Source organism: Mustela nivalis, assembly GCF_964662115.1.
Source record: "Mustela nivalis genome assembly, chromosome: 13".
Taxonomy (NCBI): Eukaryota; Metazoa; Chordata; class Mammalia; order Carnivora; family Mustelidae; genus Mustela; species Mustela nivalis.
The window spans coordinates 87,952,630-87,975,182 of record NC_139032.1 but is presented as its reverse complement, the minus strand read 5'-3'; the positions used below and the strand labels follow the sequence as shown (position 1 = coordinate 87,975,182).

Genomic DNA, 22,553 nt, shown 5'->3' with positions numbered 1-22,553 from the left:
GAAGGAGACAGATAAGGGTCAGATTTCAGCTCCCAAAGGGTAGGACCCTCAGCCCCTCATTCAAGGGGGGCCTTTCTCCTCCTCCTCCAGCCGGGGGGGGGGCACCCTTGCGCAGATGACCTCCCTCCGGCATTCTCGGGTATGAAATGGGGAAGTCACTGGAGAGGCTGGGCGCACCAGGCTAAGTCCAGGCCAAGCCACACCCCCACTCCTCCTGGGGTGTCAGGAGGGGGTGCTGGGGGCGGCTCATCCTTCTCTCCCCCGCCTTCTCCCCCTGCACACCCCACCCCATCGGGCCGGCCCCCACCTGTACTTGAAGTTCCGCTTCAGCCAGGCTCTGGGGGATGCCGCCGCTGACCTCCACATCGAGGAGCAGGAGGCCGTCGGGATCCAGGCCCCAGGCCTCCTGGGTCATGGTGAGCAGCTCCCCTGCAAGGCATCCCGCCCAGCCCGGGGTCACCACGGGGAGGCCTCAGCCCCACCCAGCCGACCTGGGAGGAGGCCAGCCCGCCCCCCCCCCCTCACCTGTGGCAAACTCCACATGTGACTTCTGCAGGAAGCTGCCGCCTGTCAGAGAGTGGCCGTTCAGGGCGTCCCCACTCTCCCCAGCCAGGGCCCAGTAGATGGGGGCGATGGTGACCACGAGGGCCCGCATGAGAGGACCTGCACGGGGCGGGCGTGGAGGCTGGGTCAGGGCTGGGTCCTCAGGGCCGCCACTCTCCTGCTCAAGATCCCTCTGTGGCTCCCTATTGCTCCGGGAGGGCTCAGCCCCTTCCCTCCCTGCCCAGGCCCTGCCATGGGATCACCCGAGTCAGTTGCTGGATTAGAACCTGGGAAGAGGGGAAGACAAACACCCAGTTTGTGGAGACGTGGGGAGAACGAGCAGAATAGGGTGTGCACAGACAGGCAGCTGACTTGTCGACGCCCGGTTCAGTTCAAGGAATCCTAAGGGTGACTGGGTCACCGCCCAGCCTGGGACACGGGCTGGACCGGGCTGGAAATCAGGTCTCCTAACTTACAGATGCCTTCCAGATGAGCCTGGGAGAGGACGGCCATGGACTTTGTAAACAGGGCCAAGAAGTTGCTCTGGACATGGATTCCCTGACCGTCACGTGATGCCCAGGCCTCCTCACAGGGCAGGGGGCACCTCAGTCTGGGGATGCAGAAACCCCACTCGCTTGGGGTCAGGGAGGGTGAAGCTTCTCCGTGGAGCCCCAGAGGAGTGGTCTGGAGGACCCAGGCTTGTGGCCAGCAGAGCCTGTTTCTAGCACATGGAGGCTGGCCCACCCGGCTTAGGGCCAGCTGCTTCTCCAAGGGCAGCTGGAAGTAGCAGCCCCATCTGGGCAGCCTCTCACTTCACTCGCTCTCTGCTGCCAGCCAGCCTGGAGTGACCCCCAGCCAGAGCTCCCTGACCCCACGCTGTTCACACAGGCCTGCAGTCAAGGGCAGCTCTGGAGGAGCCGCTTGGGCAAAGACCCAGTCTGCAATGCCCTCTCCCTGCTCTGGACCCTCAGGGTGCCCTGCGAAGGGCGAGGCAGCAGGGTCTGCAACATCACTCCAGAACATTCCATCTGCTAGGGCACAGTAGGATGAATCTGTTTGAGAGTGGACATGCCCCGGTGCTCTGGGCCTCTGAGCTAATTTTATTGGCTTCATTTCTCCCTTTCTGCCCCCTCCAGGGGGCATACCCCTTCATCCTTCTTTTTCTTTTTTCTTTTTTTAAGATTATTTATTTATTTATTTGACAGACAGCGATCACAAGTAGGCAGAGAGGCAGGCAGAGAGAGAGGAGGAAGCAGGTTCCCTGCCGAGCAGAGAGCCTGATGCGGGGCTCGATCCCAGGACGCTAGGATCATGACCTGAGCCAAAGGCAGTGGCTTCAACCCACGGATCCACCCAGGCACCCCATCCTTTTTCTATCGGCTCTTAACAGTGAGTGGGTAGAGGATTCTCACTTGGCCATCAGAGATCTCAAAAATTGTTATCTGACTGCATTCATGTATCCTGGTGATTTCACACTGTCTCAGTCTGATTCTTATTTTGTTCTGTTGGGAGGTACTTGGGGGGCCAGGTAGGAAGTGGCCTGTACCTAAATCCACTTTGGCTTGGACTCAGGTCTTAGGGGTAGGCCGGTTTCCTCCAGCCATCAGGCCCTGAGCCGGCCTCAGGACGCAGGTGCAGGTGCGGCTCTGCCCCCCACTTACCCACACTCGCAGGGACGTGGCTGATGCTGCTGTGGATGGTGGTGGCCCCGGAGCCTGCCTCCTTCCGCATGCTGGTGTTGAGAATGGCTCTGCTAAATTCCTGGCCATTGATCACCCCGGACATGCTGCCGCGGCTCCCGCGGGGCTCCCCTGGGAGGAGGTGGAGGACAGGGACATTATCGGAGGAAGCCCGTCCTGTTACCTGCTTCAGGGAGGAGGAACGGAGGCTCAGCACGTGCAAGTGACTTGCCCCAAGCGACAGAGCTTGTGAGTGATGGACTCACTGCCCAGGAGATCCTGGCTCTGAGAGAGAAGAGGTGGGGAGGCTTTTGAGAGGCGCCCTGCCCTGGGATGGTACTGGCTTCTAATTCTGGCTCTGCTGTCACCTTCCTGAAAATCTCGACAAGTCAGGCCTCCGAGACACCCTTGAGTTGGGTTACCTATACAGTGAGGAGGTAGGACCACAGATGTGCCAAAGACCTGTTGGGTTCTAAAATGCCAGGAGCTTGTGATGGAGGAATGCCAGGAGCTTGTGATGGAGGAAATGGCAGCCTCCTCTGGGTCGGGGCATCAGGCCAAGGCCTGAATGCTGCCACCTGAACGTCCGTCATCCCATCCGTGGCCCTGGCTCCCGCCGCCCCGCAGCTGGATTTCCAACAGCAGCGGGGCGGTCTGCAAGCAGGTGCTCTCTCCAGCACTCATCAGAGGCTGCTTCCTCTGGCTAATGGGCCAGCTGTCTCCTCGGCACAGATGGCATTCGGGGGGGGGGGCGTGGGGGCGCATGAGACAGAGGCTAGTCTGCCTCTTTGCTTGCTGGCTCTCTGGGGAAATTAACAACTAATTGCCCATGATCTGTCGAAAAATAACATAAAACACTCGACTGCCAGGATCCTAAATGGGCAAATCAGGGGGCCGTTTCACTTTGGATTCCAGGAAGCAGTGTCGTTTTCCTGCAGCCTGGAGCTGGGGTTTGAGGCGATCTGATGCCCATCTGGGATGTCTCTTGTCCATATCCGCAGCTCTGGGGTTTACAGGAGAGACAGCGGAACAGGCCGCGGACTGTCCCTGGGCTCTTAATAAGGGCAAGAGGAAGAAGTCGGATGCAGAGAAGAAGGCAGTAGCATGGCCTGGCATCCTTCAAAGCGGACAAGAGGCCGGAGGCTGGGGATGACGAGTCACCATCAACTTTCTCAGATATGGGGGGACTTGGCAGCCCCAGGCTGATGGGGAACAGGGAAGAGAAGACAGTGTTGGTGGTGAGGGAACCTCCCTGAACACCTTTTACCTCGCCACGCCCCATGGGAAGGACTTATCCCATAGACATACTCAGGCGAGCATACAAAGATGCCCACCACAGTGTGCTTTTTGGAGGGAAAACTGGAAAACAAAACAGAACCCTAAAATGTTGCTTATTTAACAAAGCCAACAGCAATTAAGTTAGGAAAGCACCCCTTTGGGATAAGAAACCACTGAGAAGATGTAGGCCGGGCTTACTGTCATGGAACATTGTCCAAACAGGTAGGTTGTAGGACAACCTATAAATTTGACCTCATTTATAAGAAGGATAAAGCACATCTCTTTATGTTTGGGGAAAAATGTGTAAAGAGTAATGGTCAGAGATCGCTCTCTCTGGTCCTTGAAGGAGGTGAGAACATTGATAATTCATTTCTTCTTTGTAGATTTGTTTCTAACTTATCTGGCCTTTCTATAATTAGCATATGGGAGACTTTCAACACGGCTGTTTCCATTTAGAAAGTGAGGCTGTTCTGAATGAAATGATGTGCCCTGAAAAAGGTGGGTGGGAATCCTAATCCCCAGACCTGAGGCTGTGACCTTATTTGAAGACAGGGTCTATGCAGAGGGGACTGAGTTAACATAAGGTCATTGGGGTAGGCCCTAACTAATTTAATAACTAGAGTCCTTACGTGAAGGGGAAATCTAGAGCAGGCATGTCTCTGGGGCGACATGCCGTGGGAACTTGCAGGTAGAGATTTGGATGATGGGGCAATGCTTTTATAAGCCAAGGAACACCGGAGCTTGCCAGCAAACCGTTAGAAGCTGGGGTCAGGGCGTGGGACAGACTCTTCATCACGGATCTCAGAGGGGACCGACCCTGTTTCTCCTCGATCTTAGATTTCTGGCCTCCAGAACTGAGCACTGGAAGTCCTCCAGGCTGCGACACTTTGCTATGGTAACCCTGGGAGATCCATCTAGAAACCACATGCAGGGCTCTGTGGTCTGGGGTCGGGGCTTCCGAACAGGAGAGGAGAGGACGGGGACCCAGCTCTGAAGGTGTCCTGCAGAGACATGGAGAAGTGACCTGATGGGGGGTGCGGTGACAGATGAGTGACGGCTGCCGTGGCTGCGGACAGAAATGTGTAGGGAGTATTTGCTACAGAAACAACAGAAATACATTCAGAAGGAATATTCAGAGACTTTCCATTGTGCAGTCTGAAGTCATCTTGCTGTGGTTTCTCAGGACAGTCCTTTTCCCGGTTTTGAAGTCTGGCCTGAGCTGAGGCATTGGGAGCTGAACGGGGCGGCCCAAGTGGCCAGTGTCTCTAATGCCAGAATCAAGCAGCAGCCATCACCGCCCCCCTACCGTGGCCGAATTCAGACTTTACACATCGACCCCCCAAGGGGGCCCCCTGGACATCCTGGTCTCATTCTGCCGACTTCACAGGATCGTGGAACATCCTACAAAGAGGACCCACGTCTGTGCCCGGTGAGCACGAATGGCCAGGGTTCCCATCCAGTATGAAGGGCCAGCCCTTGGGCTCTTGGAGCCTCAGTTTCCCCAACTGTAAAAGGCAGGGTAAGGAAGATGACCCGTCAGTCCCTGCCAGCTGGTTCCTCCCAAGTTTGTGACTTTAAGCAAAGAGAAGATTCAGGTAGCTGGCAGGGCAGGGGGTGGGGGGGGCATGTCCACCATAAACAACACACACATCCCCACTGACCAGGAGATCCCGTCTCTGTCCCCTGCAGTCTGAGCGGGGACACCCCGTACCTCTGACGGCCAGGACTGCCCGGGCCGTGGCGGAACCCAGGAGGTTGTGAGCGACACACTCGTAGGCGCCCGCGTCCCGGGCCTCCACGCGCTGCAGCCACAGGCTCCCGTCGGGCAGGGTCCGGAGCCGCCGGCTGGCCCGCAGGGGCTGGCCCGCTCGCAGCCACTCCACCGTGGGCACCGGCTCTCCCGAGGCCTGGCACTGCAGGGCCACATCCTCCCCGGCTCTCGCGGTCACGTCTTGGGGCTCCACCCGGAACACCGGGGCACCTGTGGGAGGCCCGGGGCAGCTTCAGGGAACGTTTTTGTCATTTGTGTGTGTTTCGGAGGTAGAAAGGGGATAACAGAATCACAAGTGATCATCAGATCATCAGGCAGCATCTCCTTCGAGACACTGTTTCCCGGAGCAGGACCGCGCTGCTCAGAGCTGCTTGCTTGCTTCCTTTCTCAGCCCACAACAGACCCTAAGTGCCTTTCCGGGCCATGACATCCTCGTTTCTAGCACCTATTTGGTGGTCCACTGTTTGGGTCTCTTACAGGGGTGTTTCCAACGTGGTGCCTCTACTTGGTGCCAGAGGGGAGACGGGAGGGAGAGAGGGCCCCGTCCCCTGCTGTGGGAGAGTCTCACCAAGTGCCTGCCTGACCCTCGGTCTCCTCATCTGAAAGATGGGAATCCCTGTCCACTCGCTCCCACAGACCCTCCAGCTGCAAGGAAAAGGCAGCACATGCCCAGCGCTGGCGAGGGCGGGGTAAGGCGAACTCGTACACACCGAGGGCACGAGAGCAAGCAGGCACAGCCCCGCGGAGAAGGACCGGCCGAGGCTTAGAACAGCAACAGTCTGCTCTCTTACAGCTCTGGAGGCCAGGAGTCCCAAACCAGCTGTTTCACGGGGTAATGTCTGCTTCCTCCAGAGGCTGCAGGGCAGAACCTGCTTCTTGCCTCGTCCCGCTTCTGGTGGCTTCTAGCATTCCCTGGCTTGAGGCTGTGTCCCTCCAGTCTTCTCTTCCTCCTCATTCTCCTCCTCTTATTCCCCGTATATAAGGAATATACGCCCCTCTCTTACAAAAGCACTCATGATTGCATTTAGGGCCCACCAAGACAACCCCAGATCACTTCCTTAACTTAATCATGTCTGCAAAGATCCTCTTCCCAAGTAAGATCACATTCACAGGTCCTGGGGATGAGGACACAGTCATATCATTGGGAACCACAGATCAGCCTACCACAGCCAGGATCTCCTGAAGTGGAACACATGCCTGCTGTGTGTCCCAGCCTCTCCTGGGTCCAAACCCTGACAGAAACGTGGATGTGTGTCCACCAGAGGTGTGTGTTGGAATGCAGAAGCAATGCTGTCTAGGTCGCGGTCTAGAAGTGCCTAGAAGTGCCGGGCAACAGGCAAACCATGGCACTGAGGATGGAGGAAGGCTTTCCACGAGCGATCTCACACACAGTGTCGTGCCCAGGAAGCCTAGCACAAGAGCACATACGACAGGGTTTCGTTGAAACAAATGTCAGAAAAAAGCAGGAGCAAGATGTTAGCCATTGCTCTGTGAAAAGTCCAGCAAGTCTGCTCCCACAAAAACCAAATGTAAAACTTAACAAAACTAGCCAAACCAACTATTTCAGAACTCTAGACGTCCAGGAAACAATCATTTACCTGTGAGAAGCTTCTAGAACTTGGGGCGAGAATGGTGGAGGTGTGTGGCCTGGGGCTGCTCCCATCTCCCACCCCTACTCCACTGTGGTCATTCTAGTGGTTTTGCTGGAGCTGGGCTGGCTGCAAAACCCCCAGCTCTTGCTATCCCAAGGGACCGTCTTGATTGGCAGGCGAGGAGGCAGGTATATTCTGAGAGACCAGGGTGTTGTCAGGGGACGGGAGAGGGGCAGAACTGGCAGGAAGCAGATGGGACCTGGCACCTCTGCTGGTCTAAGGAAACCAGGGGACCAGCTGGAAGCTTAATGAGAAGAGCCTGGAAATGAAGGAGCCCTGGAAAGGCCAGAGCAGCTCTCCGCACATCCCTGGCTTCTGCAGACCATGCGCACCTGTGCAGGGATCTGGGCGTGGCTGGGGTGGACAGGAAGAGTCAAAGTCAAGGCTACTCCAAAACTGCCTGAACTCCGAGTCACTCCACGGCCACACGCAGATGCATCGATGGGGGGTGGAGCCTCAGTTTCTTTGCCCTTAATTTTCAGCAAGTCGGACCGTGATGTGTCCCATGCAGAATTTCCTCGGGTTTATCCTGAGTTTTGCTCAGCTTGTTGAATCTGTAGGCGTATGCCTTTAGTGCAATTTTGCAGAATTTCAGCTCTCATTTCTTTGAATACTTCTCTCTCTTTTCTCCTTTCCCTCGGGGACTCTGACATCACCCTGTCAGATCTCAACCTTCCGCACATTTCTGCCTGCTCTGCTCCTTGTTTATTTCAAGTCTGGTTCCTCTCTGTTGTTCAGACTAAGTAAATTCTAGCGTTACATCTTCAAAACCACCAGTTTTTTCCTGTCCTCTCCATGCAGTGTTTACACCTGCCCACTGAGGTTTTCCTTTTATTATCAATGAAGTCCTACAACTTCCCTTTGGCTCTTCATAGCTCCTGTCGTGCTGTTGTGTTTCAAGCACGGTTCTAATTGCTCAGCCAGGCGTTCTTAACGACACTCGTTTTACGATCTGTGTCAGAGTACTCCAACGTGTGTCGCTGTCTGCAGACCCGCTCTTCTCGCTCAGGTTGAGAGTTTCCTCGTTATTGAGAAGGCGAGAGAGTTTCAGGTGCATCCTGAAAATCCAAGCACGACAAGCCTCTGGTTCTTATTTCCTAGCAGGCTTCCTCTGCTGCTGCCAAGGGAAAGGAGGTGCTGCCTCATTGCTGGCAAGTGAGGGCAGACATCCAGCCTCCCTAGCTGGCCTCCGGGGGCGCCCCCAGAACACGAGGGGTGCTCCAGTACTCCCGGGCGAGCCTGGGAGCTCAGGGTTCCCAATTCTCTCCGCTGACGTCACTCTGGCTAGGGTGGGGGAACACCTGTTATTGCCCCTCACTTGGCCTCACCTGACGCCACCCCTCCACCCCCCCCAGGAGGGATACAGGGGTGCTCGGAACAGGGGGCAAGCCTGGAAGTGTAGGTTCCCCACCCGCCTGGTCTTCGCTGATGAGGCTTGGGGCGGGGCTGTGGTTCTTTTCATGGTGTTTGGCTAGACAAGGGTGGTCATTATCGGAAAGCTTCCCATCTTGATATGCTATTCCTTTCCTGGCCCTTCCACAAGAGAGGCAGGCTTTTGTGGGGACTCTCTCTGTGCGCGTGTGTGAGGGCTCCTTGGAAGTCGCAGGTGGCTGGCTTCTCAGGCCCGGGACACAGGAGGCAAAAAGAGAAAGGAGGGAATCCACTGCCATGTCACTCCACAGGTCCCACGATCCTTACTCAATCCTTCTTTTCTCTCTCAATGTTTGTCTTCTCTGTGAAGTCCGAGATGTTCAGCCGTACGCAGCAGGGTGAAAAGGGAGGAGCGCCATCTACAATGCCATCTTGTCTGGAACCAGAGCCTCCCACCCGGTCCCCTGCGGTCCATGACAGAAACTCCCAACAAGCCACAAGGAAAATAAAACTTCCTCCACCTGATAAAAAGCCCCTGCAGAACCCCACGGCTGTCATCATACCCAGTGGTAGAAGACTGAGTGCTCCGTGTCTACAGCTGGGGAAAAGTGAGGCTGTCTGCTCTCTCCACTTCTCCTCACCCTTGCATGGAGGGGCTGACTAGGACAATGCGGCCATACAAAGAAACAAAAAGTATCCAGAGTGGCAAGGGAGACGTAAAACTGTCTCCACTCCTAGGTGATGTGTAGAAAATCCTATGGGTAGAGGTTCCTAAGGAATCTGGCAAAAATGACCAGAGCTCATTAACGAATTTAGCAAGGTTTCTAAGATCGAGATACAAAAATTAATTGATTTTTGTATATTAGCGATGCAAAATCCAAAAATCAAACCAGTAATAATTCCATCCACAGTAGCATCAAAAATAATAAAATACTTAGTAATCAAGGTAACTAAAGAGGGTTAAGACTTGAGAACTATAAAACATCCTTGGGGAAACGAAGATCTAAATAAATGGTACAGAGCAATTGGATATCCATATGCCAGAAAAAAAAAAAAAGAAGAGAAAGAGAAAGGAATTTAGACCCTTATTTCACACAAAAACTAACTCCAAGTGGATCACAGACTTCCATGTAAAAACAAAAACTATCAGCCTTATAGGAGAGAAGGTGACCTTAGGCTAAACAAAGTTTTTTATTTTATTTTATTTTTAATTCAATACCAAGCACACAGTCTGTAAAATATAAAATTGATACATTTGGACTTTGTCAAATTTTAACGCCTTTGCTCTTCCAAGGCATGGATAGGAAAATGCCGAGACAAGCCACAGAATGGAGGGAAATATCTGTAAATCAGGAATCTGATAAAGGACTTGTATCCAGAAGACATAAAGAACTCTCAGAACTCATTCATAAGACAAACAACCCAATTGTGAAATGAGCAAAACATCTGAAAAACACTTACCCAGAGAAGACCAATGAATGGGACACACACACACACACACACACACACACACACACACACGATCAATATCATTAATTATTAGAGTTTGCACTCACTGGGATTTCTGAACAGAAAAGAGAGACAACAAAAAAGTTGGCAACAACGTAGCGAACCCAAAGCCTCATCTACCTGCTAGAAGAAAAGCAAAACAGTATAGCCAGTTGGGTGGTTTCCTGAAAAGTTAGCTGTACCTGATAGACTCCTAGGAATCTTACCCAGGACAAAGGAGACACACATCTGCACAAAGACTGAGTGCGACGTTCATAGCTGCATTATTCCTAACAGCCCCAAATCAGAAACCAGCCCCATGTCTAGTAACTGATGAATGGATACTGTTCAGCAATAAAATGCAGTGAAGCGTGGACAGGTGCTATAATATGGATGAACTTGGAACACACTGTTGAGAGAAAGAACTCAGAACCGAAGACTACACAGGGTTCCACTTAGATGAAGTTTCTGGAAAGGTACGCTTGCAGTGGCAGAAGGCAGATCGGCAGTTGCCCAGGGCTGGGGGGCGCGAGCAGACGGGCAGAGAGAGCTTCTCGGAGTGATAAGAAACATCCCAGAAACAGATCGTGGGGGTGGATGGACAATGCTATAAATTTACCAAGAATCACTCACTGCAGTCTTAGAATGGGTGAATTTTTTCCCTTTTAAAAAGTGTGGTAAAAGACACATGATGTAAAGTCTACTGTCTTGACCGCTCTGAAGTGTAGTATCGAGTCCTGGAGTGCATTCACACTGGTGGGTGACCCCCACCGCCATCCCCCTCCGGGACGCTCTCATCTTGCAAAACTAAAACTCCAGACCCATTCAACCACATCTCCCCATCGTCCCCCTCAATTCTGCTTCCCTTTCTATGACTCCGACAACTCCAGATACCTCAAATAATGTGAATCATACGATGTTTGTGTTTTGGTGACTGCCTTATTTCACTTGACATCCTCTATTTTTGTTCATGTTGTAGCAGGTATCAGTTTTCCTTCCTTTTTTAAGGGAAAATAAGTAGGAAGGAGTGAATTTTACGGTATATATCTTAACGAAGCTGTATTTTTAAAAGTAATCTCTGTGCCCGGGATGCCTGGGTGGCTCAGTTGGTTAAGCGGCTGCCTTCGGCTCAGGTCATGATCCCAGCGTCCTGGGATCGAGTCCCACATCGGGCTCCTTGCTTGGCAGGGAGCCTGCTTCTCCCTCTGCCTCTGCCTGCCATTCTGTCTGCCTGTGCTCGCTCTCTCTCCCCCTCTCTCTCTCTGATAAATAAATAAAATCTTAAAAAAAAAAAGTAATCTCTGTGCCCAATGTAGGGCTCGAACGCATGACCCCAAGATCAAGAATGCTTCACCAACTGAGTCAGCCAGGCCCTCCAAGGTGACTTTTTTTTAAAGGCGAAACTCTGGACAAGGGTCACCTGGGGCAGGGGACATTGACGGGAAAGGGAGCATGCTATGATGGGAGTGGCTGGGAGCCGGTGGTTTTCCATTTTTTTTATTTTTGCTCTGGGGACGTGTTAACTTGGTGAGTTCACATTATGAAAATTCCGTGAGGGACACCTGGGCGGCTCAGTCCCCAGTTAAGAATCCGATTCTAATTTTAGCTCAGGTCACGATCTCAGGGTCGTGAGATCAAGCTCCATGTGAGGCTCTGTGCTGGGCATGGAGCCTGCTTGAGATTCTCTCTCCCTCTCCCTCTGCCCCCTCCCTGCTTGTGCTCTCTTTCTCTCTCTTTTTCTAAGTAAGTAAGTAAATAAATAAAAGATTAAAAAAGGAAATTCACTGAGCTCTACCCTTGTAACATGTCTTCTCCCTATGTGTGTCAATTTTCAATAAAATATTTTAGTAAAAATGCCTATAAAGACGATTTCACAGGGTTTCCCTGGGGCTCAGACAGTACTCTGTAAACTACCAGCTGCTTGGCAAATCCAGGAGCAGTCACTATGATCTTGTGGATGGTTGTGAGTTCGAATAAATGGGCCCCCCGCCCAGGCCTGGCTGTTGGGTGCCCAGCTTTTCATTAGCCCAGACCCCACTTCCCACTCCGTAACTGGGGAACTGGGAAGTCCCACTTCATGGGACCTCAACTGGGTGTTCTCGCTAAATATTTGTCTGGGAACTCCCAGTCCCTGGTTCTGCCTCTCGTCCCTGCATTCCGATCAGAGAGCCCGGGACACACCAGCCCAGCCTCAGCAGGGTACTCCATACCCAAGTGCCCACCTCGTACCGCCCCCACCCAGGGCCCAGGCGAGGAGGAGAGCAAGACTCACTCTGCAGCACGAGGATCACCACTTTCTCCACCGCGCCCACCTCATTCTCTGCGATGCACTGGTACTGGCCCGCGTCGTCTATCTGCAAGGGGGCGTGGAGGGGGGGGGCATGGTGTTCAGGAGAGCAGGAGGAGGGGGACAGCAGGGTACAGGAGCAGGACACATCTAAGCAGAGGAGCTTAGAGCATAAACCAGCCAGGGGCTCGTGGAGTCCATCAGAAAGCCTCTGTGACCACCCGTCAACAGACCTCCAAAGAGATCCTGGCCCCTTTCACGCCTGGAACGCGGGGGTAGTGGTGACTGAGAGCATGGATTTGTTGCCCTCAGCAGAGCCACACGCTGCAAAGGCACGATTCAGATCCCCTTCCTCCAAACTGGGTACCATGAAGTCTTCTTCTATGGCACATTACTAGGGATTCCTTGAAAAGAATGTTCCATGGTGAAGGAAGTTTGGGAAACACTGAGTCGGACAACAACCCGCCTCTGACTGCAGGATTTCTTGGGGCTTTTATTGTGCGGGCGTGTGCCATGAGCCTTCCAGAGGGGAGATGGCTTGCGGTGGCTTCCCAGTTTAGTGAGAGGGGAGCTCTTTGTACAGGAAACCCACCACCACGGCCAGCGAGGAAGCCCAGGAAGGACACGGCTCAGATTCACTTCTGGGTGGCACTGCCACCAGGAGCGGGAGCTGGAGGAAGCCTGAGGCCACCATCTGTGCCCAGAAGGTGATATCTTGGAGGCCGCTCTCAAGGGACTGCAGGGGCAGCCCAACATGCGGGTAAGAGGTGAGATCGGGGGTCAGATCAGGATGGGACCAGATCTGGCTCCACTGGGACTGTCCTGGATTCATTACGACTACACCGCCACGTCCCCAGATGAGTATGTACCACCACCCATTGGTAAAATGGTGATCGCGGCTGCTAAGATTGGACAGGAAATGACGCTCATCAAAGCAAACATACCTACCAGTGGCTGGCCATGGTAGAGACTCGGGTAACTGGGGGAAAGCAAGGGCCCCTAAAAAGAGCCTGAGAGGAGGGGACTGTGGATATCTGCGTGACCACTCAGACTGGGGACACAGAAGGGAAGGTGAATGAGCCTGCCCTAGGGCTCAAGGCTTTGGAAACAGCCTAGAGCAGGAGTCAGGAGAGCTGGGATGAGGTCCTGCCTTGGGCACCTCCTGGTCATGGGCCTCTCTGAGCCCCAGTGTCTTCTTCTGTAAAAATGGGGCTCTCTTACTTGTCTACTCTGGGCATTTATCGGTATTATCGAGGAGCCAGTCACGCTTAAATTCCCGGCATGGGTCATCTCACTGATTTCTTACTTTACACCTATGAGTTAGAAACGATTAGCCCCATGGAATGGCTAGGGTGACTGAGGCACAGAGAAAAGTCCCTGGCTGGAGCTCACTCGGGTTAATGGTGGGGAGAATCTGGGTCATGGGTGGGAAGGTGCTTTGTAGACTGTAGGGGACCGTGGTAACCTGATGAACCCTCTGAAGCCATCAGAAAAGGCTGTAGGTTGTCCCCACCCCAAGGCATGGGGTCCCGCCTTGCCTCCGTCCTGCGGATGGTCAGCGAGCCGTTCTGCAGCCGATAATGGAGCCGGCTGCCCCTGAGCGGGAGGCTGTCTTTGATCCAGCGGATGTCGGGCGCTGGGGCACCATGGACCACACAGTCAAGCCGGACGCTGCTCCCCACAGGCTCTACCACATAGGAGAAGGCCTCCCCTTGCAACACGGGGGCTTCTGCAAGGTGACATCAGACTAGATATCAGAAAAGAGGTTCCCTCTGGCTTAAACCCAGCTTCTCCCATAAACCCATCCCAGGAAACTCCTGCTAGGCCCAACATGACTGTGAATAGTCAACGCATTAGGGATGTGTCATGGGTGAAGTGAAACAGACTTCTGGGAACCCTGATTTGAAATGGAATGAGAATACTGCTGTGATTGATTAGTGATGCCTGAGACTGCTGTGATTGATTAGTGATGCCTGAGACTGGCACAGGAATGAGGGCATGGTGATGAGTGTCGTGTACTTGCTGTAATGGATAGATTGTCCCAGCTGCAGAATGCCTGCCAGGGACATTGTAAAACAAAGACTACATAACCATTAGGACACCTTGTTTGGACACAGCAGCACTAAGAAATCCCTGATCCTTGCTTCATGCAAACCTTTTTTTTTTTTAAGATTTTATTTACTTATTTACGTATTTTTTTAAAGTGGTTACTAGTTCAGAGGTCAGAACATCTATTTCTTAAGAAAAGCAACAGATCAGGTTCAGCAGAGGTCCCAGGAGAGGCCACCAGGCTCACACCCTACCCTTCACGTGGACAAAGCTGACTGCCTGCACGCGGCCCACTCTGTTCTCGGCCCAGCAGACGTAGGTCCCACTGTCCTCTCGGGTGACGGCCACCCGCTGCAGTGTGCTGCCCCCGTCCTGCTCAGACACCCCATCTGGTAGAAAAAGAGATGCCCCGGAGGGTTCTGAGTCCAGGGAACCAGGGGCCCCTCTTGCCCTGAATCCTTCACTCAGGCCGGAGTACCAGCAGGTTTTTGGCAAAGACATGAAAACAGGTGTCTCTTCCCAACGGTGGGAGCTGACTTCGTCAGACCCATTGACGGCAGGCACTGGCCATGGGAGGGGACATGCTGGAAGAACCAGGCTTCTAGCATTTTCGAGTCCACACCGTGAGCTGGCGGCACGGGTGAGGGTAGGTCTTTGGGGGCCTATTAACAGGAACATCCTGCCTTAAACCAGTTTGCCCTCAGCACGCCTGCTATCTCCATCTCGAGATGAAGAAGCTGGGCTCAGAAAGGCTGAATCACTCCCCAAACTCCCTCCCCGGAAGGCAGTGGAGTCTGGTCACAGCCTTCCTCTCAGGTACACAAGGTGAGCCCCTGAGCATGTTTCATAGCACCTGGACTCCAGTTCAGGAGCATCTGAAAATATCACTTTGCTGGGGAGGGGGCTTAGCAATTCATCACTTCAGCAGACATTTATTGAGCACCTACTGTATACTCTGTATGCTGTGTGGGCCCTGTGTTTCTCCAAACATCAACTGGGACAGAACCTCCCCTGCTCACCACCAGGAAAGGGGTTTGCCAGGGGCCCACCATGCTGGTTGTAACTCAAGCCCCCTCCTGGCCCTGAGGCCCTGAGGCCCCTTGGGGTGGAGTCTTTCTCACAGGGGGCTTCTTGCCAGGTCTGACATAGGACCTGTCACATAGGACCACACGTGTGTTTGCTCTGCTCCCCCCTACACAGGGCCAAGCCTGGAGACACGCTCTTCCTCTCCATGATGCTGAGTCTCCCTGCCAGTCTGCCCTTCCCCTGGGGTCCCGGGGTCCCCATCTCCCCCTGCTCCCAGGAGGCCCAGACCCGTGACTGGCCGGTTGTTGATGGTCCAGCCGATGCGGGGGGTCGGGCTGCCCCGGGCCGCACAGCGAAGCCACAGCCTGTCCCCGAGGCGCAGGCTCCGGTCCCCAGGCAGGGTGGTGAAGGCCGGCAGAGTCAGGATGCTGAGGTGCACGCGGCGGCGGGCGCGGCCCGCGGCGTTCTCGGCCACACAGGTGTAAGTCCCAGCGTCCTGGCTCTGAGGGCAGAGGAGGGGTCTGCCTGAGTGCTGCCCCCACCCCCAGCGCCTAGGAACCCCTTCTGCTGCAGGTTCCCTTGGAGCATGCAGCCCAGAGAGGCGAAGGGGCTCGCTCAAGGTCACACAGCCAGCAAATGGCTCTGCTTCCCCGCTGCTCCCTGGCACCTCGCCCCGGCAGCCTTCCTAACCATGCAAGCCCTGATAACAATATCCACAACATGCCGGAGACCCTGTTCCGGACCTCACCCGCACCAGCTCATCCCTGGTCCCATCACCCCCGAGACAGGCCCCGTGTAGGGTGCCTTTTGCAGAGAACGTTCAGCCAGGCTCTGAGACATTCCGTGGGGCACTGGAGCAGGGCTGGTGCCCTCGCCGCTGTGCTATCCAGCTCTCCATGCACTAGGTCCAAGGACTCTGCGACACTCCCCTCCCCCTGGCAGCAGGTGCACCCACCAAGCCACCACCCAACCATCTGGAGAGAGGCACATTTGTGACGACAGAATCTAAGAGCTGTTGGGGAAGGGGGGGCGGGGCTTGCACCCACACCCCGGGCTCAGGTCAACAAGAGCAGGGTGGAGAAAACCGGGTACAGCCTGGGGACACAAAGTCATCCCCTTCCCTGCCCCCCCGTCCTGTCCAGGGCTCCTTCCCTCCCTTAGGAATTAGCCATGGAGGTTCGGGTTCAATCTTGGTTCCGCGCCTGGGCAACAGCGTGCCTTGGGAAAACTGGATACACAATGAACCTCGGTTTCTTCATCTGGACTTGGGGGATTGTCAGCCCCCTTTCCCCAGCTTCCGGGGACTAAAAGCTGCATAGCACTCAGCACAGAGCATGACCAATGGGGTGGGGGGAGGTGGTGCTCAGCAGAGGTTTTCTGCTCCTATTGTCCTGTTATTCCACACGGGGTCAGAGGCTCACCTCCAGGTCCTTTACCAGCAGCTCCCCAGAAGGCTGGATGGTGAACTTCCCCTCGGCTCCAGACACGGGCTGGCCATCTTTCTCCCAGGTGATGCTGGGCTCTGGGCTGCCACTGGCCACGCAAGGCAAGAGGGCATGGGAGCCTTCGGTGGTGGACAGGTCAGGGAGGCCGGTCTCGATCACGGGCGGGACTGTGGGGAGAGGGGGGCTGCTCGGAGATGGGGGCTCAGCTAGGGTGGGCTGCCCTGGCTCCAGCGCCCTCGGCGGTTGGCAGCCCCCTAGCCCCTTCCTCCACCCCTTTCGGCTGCCTCCCAGCTCTGCTACAGGCCATTGCCCACGGTCTGGACAACTGGGGGACTGTTTGAGTCTGGTGAAGCCGTGACTGTGTGATCCCAACACACACACGATGGCAATAGGGACAGAAATAGCGTTTGTTACTGGAAAGCCAAAACGAAGGAGGGATGGCCAGACCGCTGTCTCATGAAGGGTCCCAGGAGGCAGAGCAGCCCGAGTTACGGCCTGAAGGCGGACCTCAGGCACAAAATGGGAGAAGATGCTTTTCCCTTTGTTCCTTCCGGAATACAAGCCACGCTGGGATAGGGAAGGGCGCAGAGATGCCCTTGTGTCTGCCTCAGCCCCCTTCCCCAGGCTCACCTTGCACCACCAGCCGTGTTCTCCCCACGGCGCTGCCCGCGCTGTTCTGGGCGAGGCAGAAATAGTTCCCGGCATCCTCTGGGCTGGCGTGGGTGATCCGCAGCTCTCCAGTGGGCAGGACCTGGGTACTCGCTCCTGGATTTGTGGGGAGGAAACGGGGGGCTGGTGGCTGGGGCGGCAGGACCACCGAGGAGGGGCAGGAGGGCCACTTGGCCATGCTGTTTGACCAGCAGCAAGGGTGGGGGCACAGAGCCCCAGAGCCCAGCTAGGCTGCCCCGTCCCCAGCCTCCCCACTCCGGCACGGATGTTCAGATAGAGTGTCACACTCTGGCTAGTGAACACAGACGGCGGGCAGGGCGAGAAGAAGACACCCGGGCTTTCTGGGACCTTCCAGCAGGTCTGCAGAACTCCCCCCTCGCCCTGCCCACTACCCCCACCCTGCCCGGGGCAAGCAGGGGGATCCGAGGCCCAAACTGTTCTCCCCTGGCTGGTGCCGAGCAGACTCACCTGCAGGGATGCTGAGCCCCTCCTTCTGCCAGCTGATGCTTGGCCGGGGGATGCCTGAAGCCTCGCAAGGCAGCAGGACCTCCTCTGCCACCCGTGCCCGGACCACACTGGGCAGAGGCTTCACCACAGGGGAGGCTGCAAGGGGACAGGGCCACAGAGGTCCCTGGGGGCGCCTTTAATGCCCAGCCCCCTCCAACCAGGGGTGGGGGCCTGAGCACCAGAGAGAGAAGCCTCTACAAGGAACAGGGGATTCCTGAAATTGCAGCATGAATCAGAGGCAGGTCTGGGCATCTGGAATCTGGGGCCCTCCCCTCCCTACCTAGCCCTACCTGCCTCTAGCCCTCCACCTGCCAGGAGAGGCTTACCTTGCACGGTAAGGACCACGTGCTTGTGGGCCACACCCGCAGAGTTGCGGGCTGTGCACGTGTAGCGGCCGGTGTGGATAGGGAGGGCCTGCCCGATCTCCAGGGCGCCTGTGGGTGGCAACAGGACATGGAGAGAGCTAGGGGACCCGGGACAGATGTCCCTTACCTCTCCCCACTGCCCTTGTGTCTCTCCTGCAGCCCACTCCACCCGCCTCCTTCCCATTTGTAAGCAGCATGGGAAAACCTGGGTTCGAGGCCTGCCTGTGCTCCCTGTTGGGAGCATAACTGTGGGCAAGTCTCCTCCACTCTTGGGGCCTCAGTTTCCCCATATGTGCAATGAAGAATCAGACAGGATGGTCTCTAGAAACTTCTGGATGTGATGTCCTAGGACCTGCCACTGCCCTGCCCACAATCCCTGACCCACCCATACTTCCACGGGTCCTCACCCTGCTACCTTTGCTGTGTTCTGCTCAAAACTTGCTTCCTCCAGGAAGGCTTCCTGGATTACTGCTTTGTCCGTCTTCCCTCTGCCCTGTCTTCCTTAGTTTTGTCTTAGTCTTAGTCTGGTGCTCAGCGAACACCATTTTAATCCTCCTGGACCTCCCCATCCCCAGAGAGAACCAGAATCTCAGCTTTCTTTTACATGATGGGCTTCCCTATAACTGATTGACAGAAGAAAGGGTTCTGTTGCTTCAGAAGGGTTTGAAAAGCGCAGATCTGGCCAGTGGTGCTCAGGTTTTAGGATTTTACTCGCTCACCAATGAACAAGCAAATGTAATTTGGAGAATCCCCATAAAGTGGCCAACTTTTTTTTTTTTTTTTGTAAAATGCTTTAAAAAAATTAACATGTAACGTATTATTTGCCTGAGGGGTACAGGTCTGTGAATCATCAGGTTTACACACTTCACAGCTAAAGTGGCATTTTGACAAGCAAAGACATTTCAAAAGCATCCATCTACTATCACCTTGATTTCATGAAAAAAACTTCTAACACCAAAATATTAAGGAAAGTAAATTTTAGGGTAAAGGAAAATCCTTCTGATGAGACTCTCATGTAGCTATCATTTTCCTCACGTTGCCATGAAGCGGCACTGCTGTCAGCTCACATCAGGGAACCACTGACGGATACCAACACGCTAGCACATGAGTGGGGATGCTAAGGCCCAGAGAGGGTGTGGGGTTCCCCTAGGTCACACAGCAGGGAATGGCAGAGCCAGGCCAGGGCTCTCCATCTCGCTCTCCCACCGGGCTCCGAGGGTCTTGCCTTTACACCCTCCGCCTGGTCCTCTCCGTCTCTGTTCTCCACGGCTCACCCTTACTTACCCGAAGGCAAGATACGGTAGCCATTCCCCCGCACCCCCAGCTGGGCACCAGCCTTGCTCCAGGACACAACCGGGGCTGGGACACCCGTGCTGTGACATGTGAGGACCACAGGGGCCATCTTGGTCACGGTGAAGTCCGTCTGGTCATCGGCAATGGTGGGAGGCACTGTAAGGCAAGACGAGGCTTGACGCCCTACCAAGGTCCACAGGGGACCACATAGCCACGGGGCCAGGTGAATGAGAACTATCGACAGAGACTAAGACATAGGTGACATTAGTGATGGAGGGCCAGGGAGGGAGGGGCGAGAGAGGAGAGGTCACATTCACTTGGGAAGTATTTTTTGCTGGACTTGCGGGTACCCTTATGAACTGCTCTCTGTTAGGGATAGGAGCTAGGTCTCTCCAGAGCAGTTCACAGGAGAAGGGAGCCTTCCCAAGAGTGGGGGAGGCCAGAGAAGGCCTCCGGGGAAAGTGCCATTTAACCTGAGATATAAAGGGAGAGCAAGGACCCGCTGGGTGAAGGGCAAAGGGAAGTGCTCAGAACAGAGGGAACAGCATATGCAGAGGGAACGGCATATGCAAAGGCCCTGAGGTGAGGAACTAAAAGCTAAGCAGCATGACCAGATCCCAAGGTAGGCCTTGGGGTGAACTGAACCTGAGGGTTAGGGGAGGTGGTGGTTGGCTGGGCCATCATGCACAGGACCCTGGGGACCCGGGTGACACTTTGCATTCTATTCTGAGTGCAGTGGGCAGCTGCGAAGGGAGAAATTTTCACCAGAGTGATGGCAAGGTCAGATTACGGTTTAGAATAATCTGGATTGGGGAGCGCACTCTCCGGAGAGCTCCTACATGCCAGGATCAGTGCTAGAGTCTGCATGAGGCTCTAGCCTGCTCTAGTCTGCATGAGGCTGGGTGGGGTCAGGACATGCCCGTGACGTCCCCATCCGCTCTCTCCTTCTTCCTGTTCCAACGTACCCTGGACGGTCACTCGGTAGAGCCTGCGGGCCTCGCCCATCTCATTGCTCACCACGCACTCAAACTGGGCTGAGTCCTGGGGGCCGGGAGCTGCCAGGAGCAAGGCATTGGAGGGCAGGAGCCTGGGATGGACAGACAGACAGTCGGCCGGCTGCAACCAGCCTGCCCGGCAATCTGGATGCAGGGGACCGGGTGTCTCAAGACTGATTTCTCCCCTGGTATCTGTCCCCCTCCCCCCACCCTGCTCGGAATCTAGAAATTCCTTCTAGAAGTTTCTACTCTTAAAGATGTGGGCAAGTTAAATTTTCATCCTTGTGTTTCTCTACCACCCTCTGTGTTTTCTTCTGAAACCAGCAGTTCTGACAACTTCTGCGATAGTGATCACATCCAAGTCCCTTATCAGAATGGCTTGTGTTAGTGGGGCACCTGCTGTAGAGGACAGCTCCACGCTGGCCTGGCACAGGCTACAACAGATGACTAGAGAATTAAGTGGTGAACGGATCCCTTTAATGTGCCCGCGGACCACTGCATGACCTGCTGCCTTTGAGAAATGGGAAGACTAGTATCTGGGTTCGGCTGAACCCAGGTCTCCAGGCACTGACCTTGTTAGGTTCCAGCAGCTGTGATGGTGTTAAACCCCTTGTTGGGCATCTCAGTGAAGATCCTTCTAGACCCTTGAGGTCAGGACACAGATCCTGGCACTGGCTTCGTTGAGAACCCAAGTGCCTCCCTGCCTTGTTTCTGACCGGCCTCCCTACCATGAAACGGGCACCCCCTTCCCCATCCTGAGGACCTCATGGTACTCCCCCGAGGCCCAGCTCCGTACCGGTAAGCACCCTGCTGCAGGTGGAAATCCAGTTTCTGTCCATCCTTCCACCAGACCACCCGGGGCTTGGGGGAGCCGCTGGCCTCACAGGGCAGTGAGGCAGGGGTGTGAGCAGTAAAGGTCAGGTTGGATGGGCCCGGGCTGATGGCTGGAGGCTCTGGGGAGAGAGCAGTCACCAGGAGACAAGGGTGCGGGCTGGAGGCAAGGGCAGCGCACCCATCCTCCGAGGGCAGGGGAGAGGCAGGAGACACTCTGCAGGAATCTTCCAACAGGCTCCCTAATCTGGGGTGATGGGACCTTTGCTCGCCCCCACCCCCCGTTTGCCGGCCTCCTAACCCGCTCTCCCTGAATATAGCCCTCAGGGTCCCACTCCTCATCAGCCCTGCTCGAGGCCAGCGCCAAGCAGAGTGGCCTCCACCAAGTGAGAAGAGCTGAGACAGTCCAGTACAGGGATTCTGATGCTCTCCTTTCAAATTTTTCCTATCTTGCCCATTCAACGCAATAGTATAGCGTTACGTGTATGTGCCAAATGCATAAAATAAAGAGGCGTCTTTGAGTATGCATGTTCCCAAGTTCTACTCACAGGCTTCATTGTCAAGAACACTGAGAGACCATTGCTCTTGGCTCCCGACAGCAAGGAGGAACCCAGAAACCAGGCTGGACCCGGCCCAGACAGGGGATGGATGCTGAAGCCAAGGAAGCTTCCTGTCCTGTCCACTTACCGAAGACCTGGAGATCATGGCCTTGCCGATCGGAGCCTGCAGAGTTGGACGCAAGGCAGAGGTAGTGGCCGGCGTCCTGGGCAAGGACTGGCCGGATCCTCAGGGAGCCCTCGGGCAGGACCTGCAGCCTAGAATAGAGGGAGGGGGTTGTCATGGAGACCAGCAGCCTAGGGAGGCCCTTGGAGGGGCTGGACCCTGGGGGCGGCTCTTCTGCCCCTGGCTTTCCTTGCAGAAAAGTGCTAGCTCTGGAGAGCTGCATCCATGAAGCCAAGGTTAGAGGAGGTCACGGCCATGGGCAGCTCCGCACATCAGGGGGCCTCCCGCGGTCCCACCTGGGCCCAACTTCTCCCTATGAGTCAACAGGCAACAGCATCCAGATAGCCCCCCTTTTAAGCATGTCCCCCAGATCTGAGGACTGCCCCTTCCCAGGGCCAGCGGGACTGGGGGTGAGCTGGACTCAGGCTGGACCCGTGGAATATTCTGCTGGGATTGTCTGGCAGTTTTCAAGGCTCTGCAGGCTGCTTGAGCTCAGAAGCCGTAACTTGGGGCCTGGGGGTGGGCGGGGGCATGTCTCTGCCATGTTACAGAGAAAGGTGTAGAAAATTGGCCTGAGAAAG

General features: G+C 55.2%; 1 protein-coding gene across 1 annotated transcript in view; it reads right to left on the bottom strand.

The window, feature by feature from the left end:
- The window catches only part of HMCN2 (hemicentin 2), a 140,463-nt gene that overhangs the window by 8,910 nt on the left and 109,000 nt on the right, over positions 1-22,553 (bottom strand). The window contains exons 74-89 of the mRNA XM_082695922.1: positions 21,937-22,064; positions 21,215-21,371; positions 20,389-20,510; positions 19,415-19,579; positions 18,092-18,199; positions 17,727-17,861; positions 17,220-17,354; positions 16,566-16,756; positions 15,433-15,646; positions 14,373-14,507; positions 13,608-13,798; positions 12,055-12,136; positions 5,212-5,481; positions 2,205-2,354; positions 526-663; positions 308-429 (exon numbers count right to left, since the gene is read on the bottom strand). Of these exons, the coding sequence (XP_082552048.1) occupies positions 308-429; positions 526-663; positions 2,205-2,354; positions 5,212-5,481; positions 12,055-12,136; positions 13,608-13,798; positions 14,373-14,507; positions 15,433-15,646; positions 16,566-16,756; positions 17,220-17,354; positions 17,727-17,861; positions 18,092-18,199; positions 19,415-19,579; positions 20,389-20,510; positions 21,215-21,371; positions 21,937-22,064 (2,443 nt within the window). The remainder of the gene's footprint in view (positions 1-307; positions 430-525; positions 664-2,204; positions 2,355-5,211; positions 5,482-12,054; positions 12,137-13,607; positions 13,799-14,372; positions 14,508-15,432; positions 15,647-16,565; positions 16,757-17,219; positions 17,355-17,726; positions 17,862-18,091; positions 18,200-19,414; positions 19,580-20,388; positions 20,511-21,214; positions 21,372-21,936; positions 22,065-22,553) is intronic.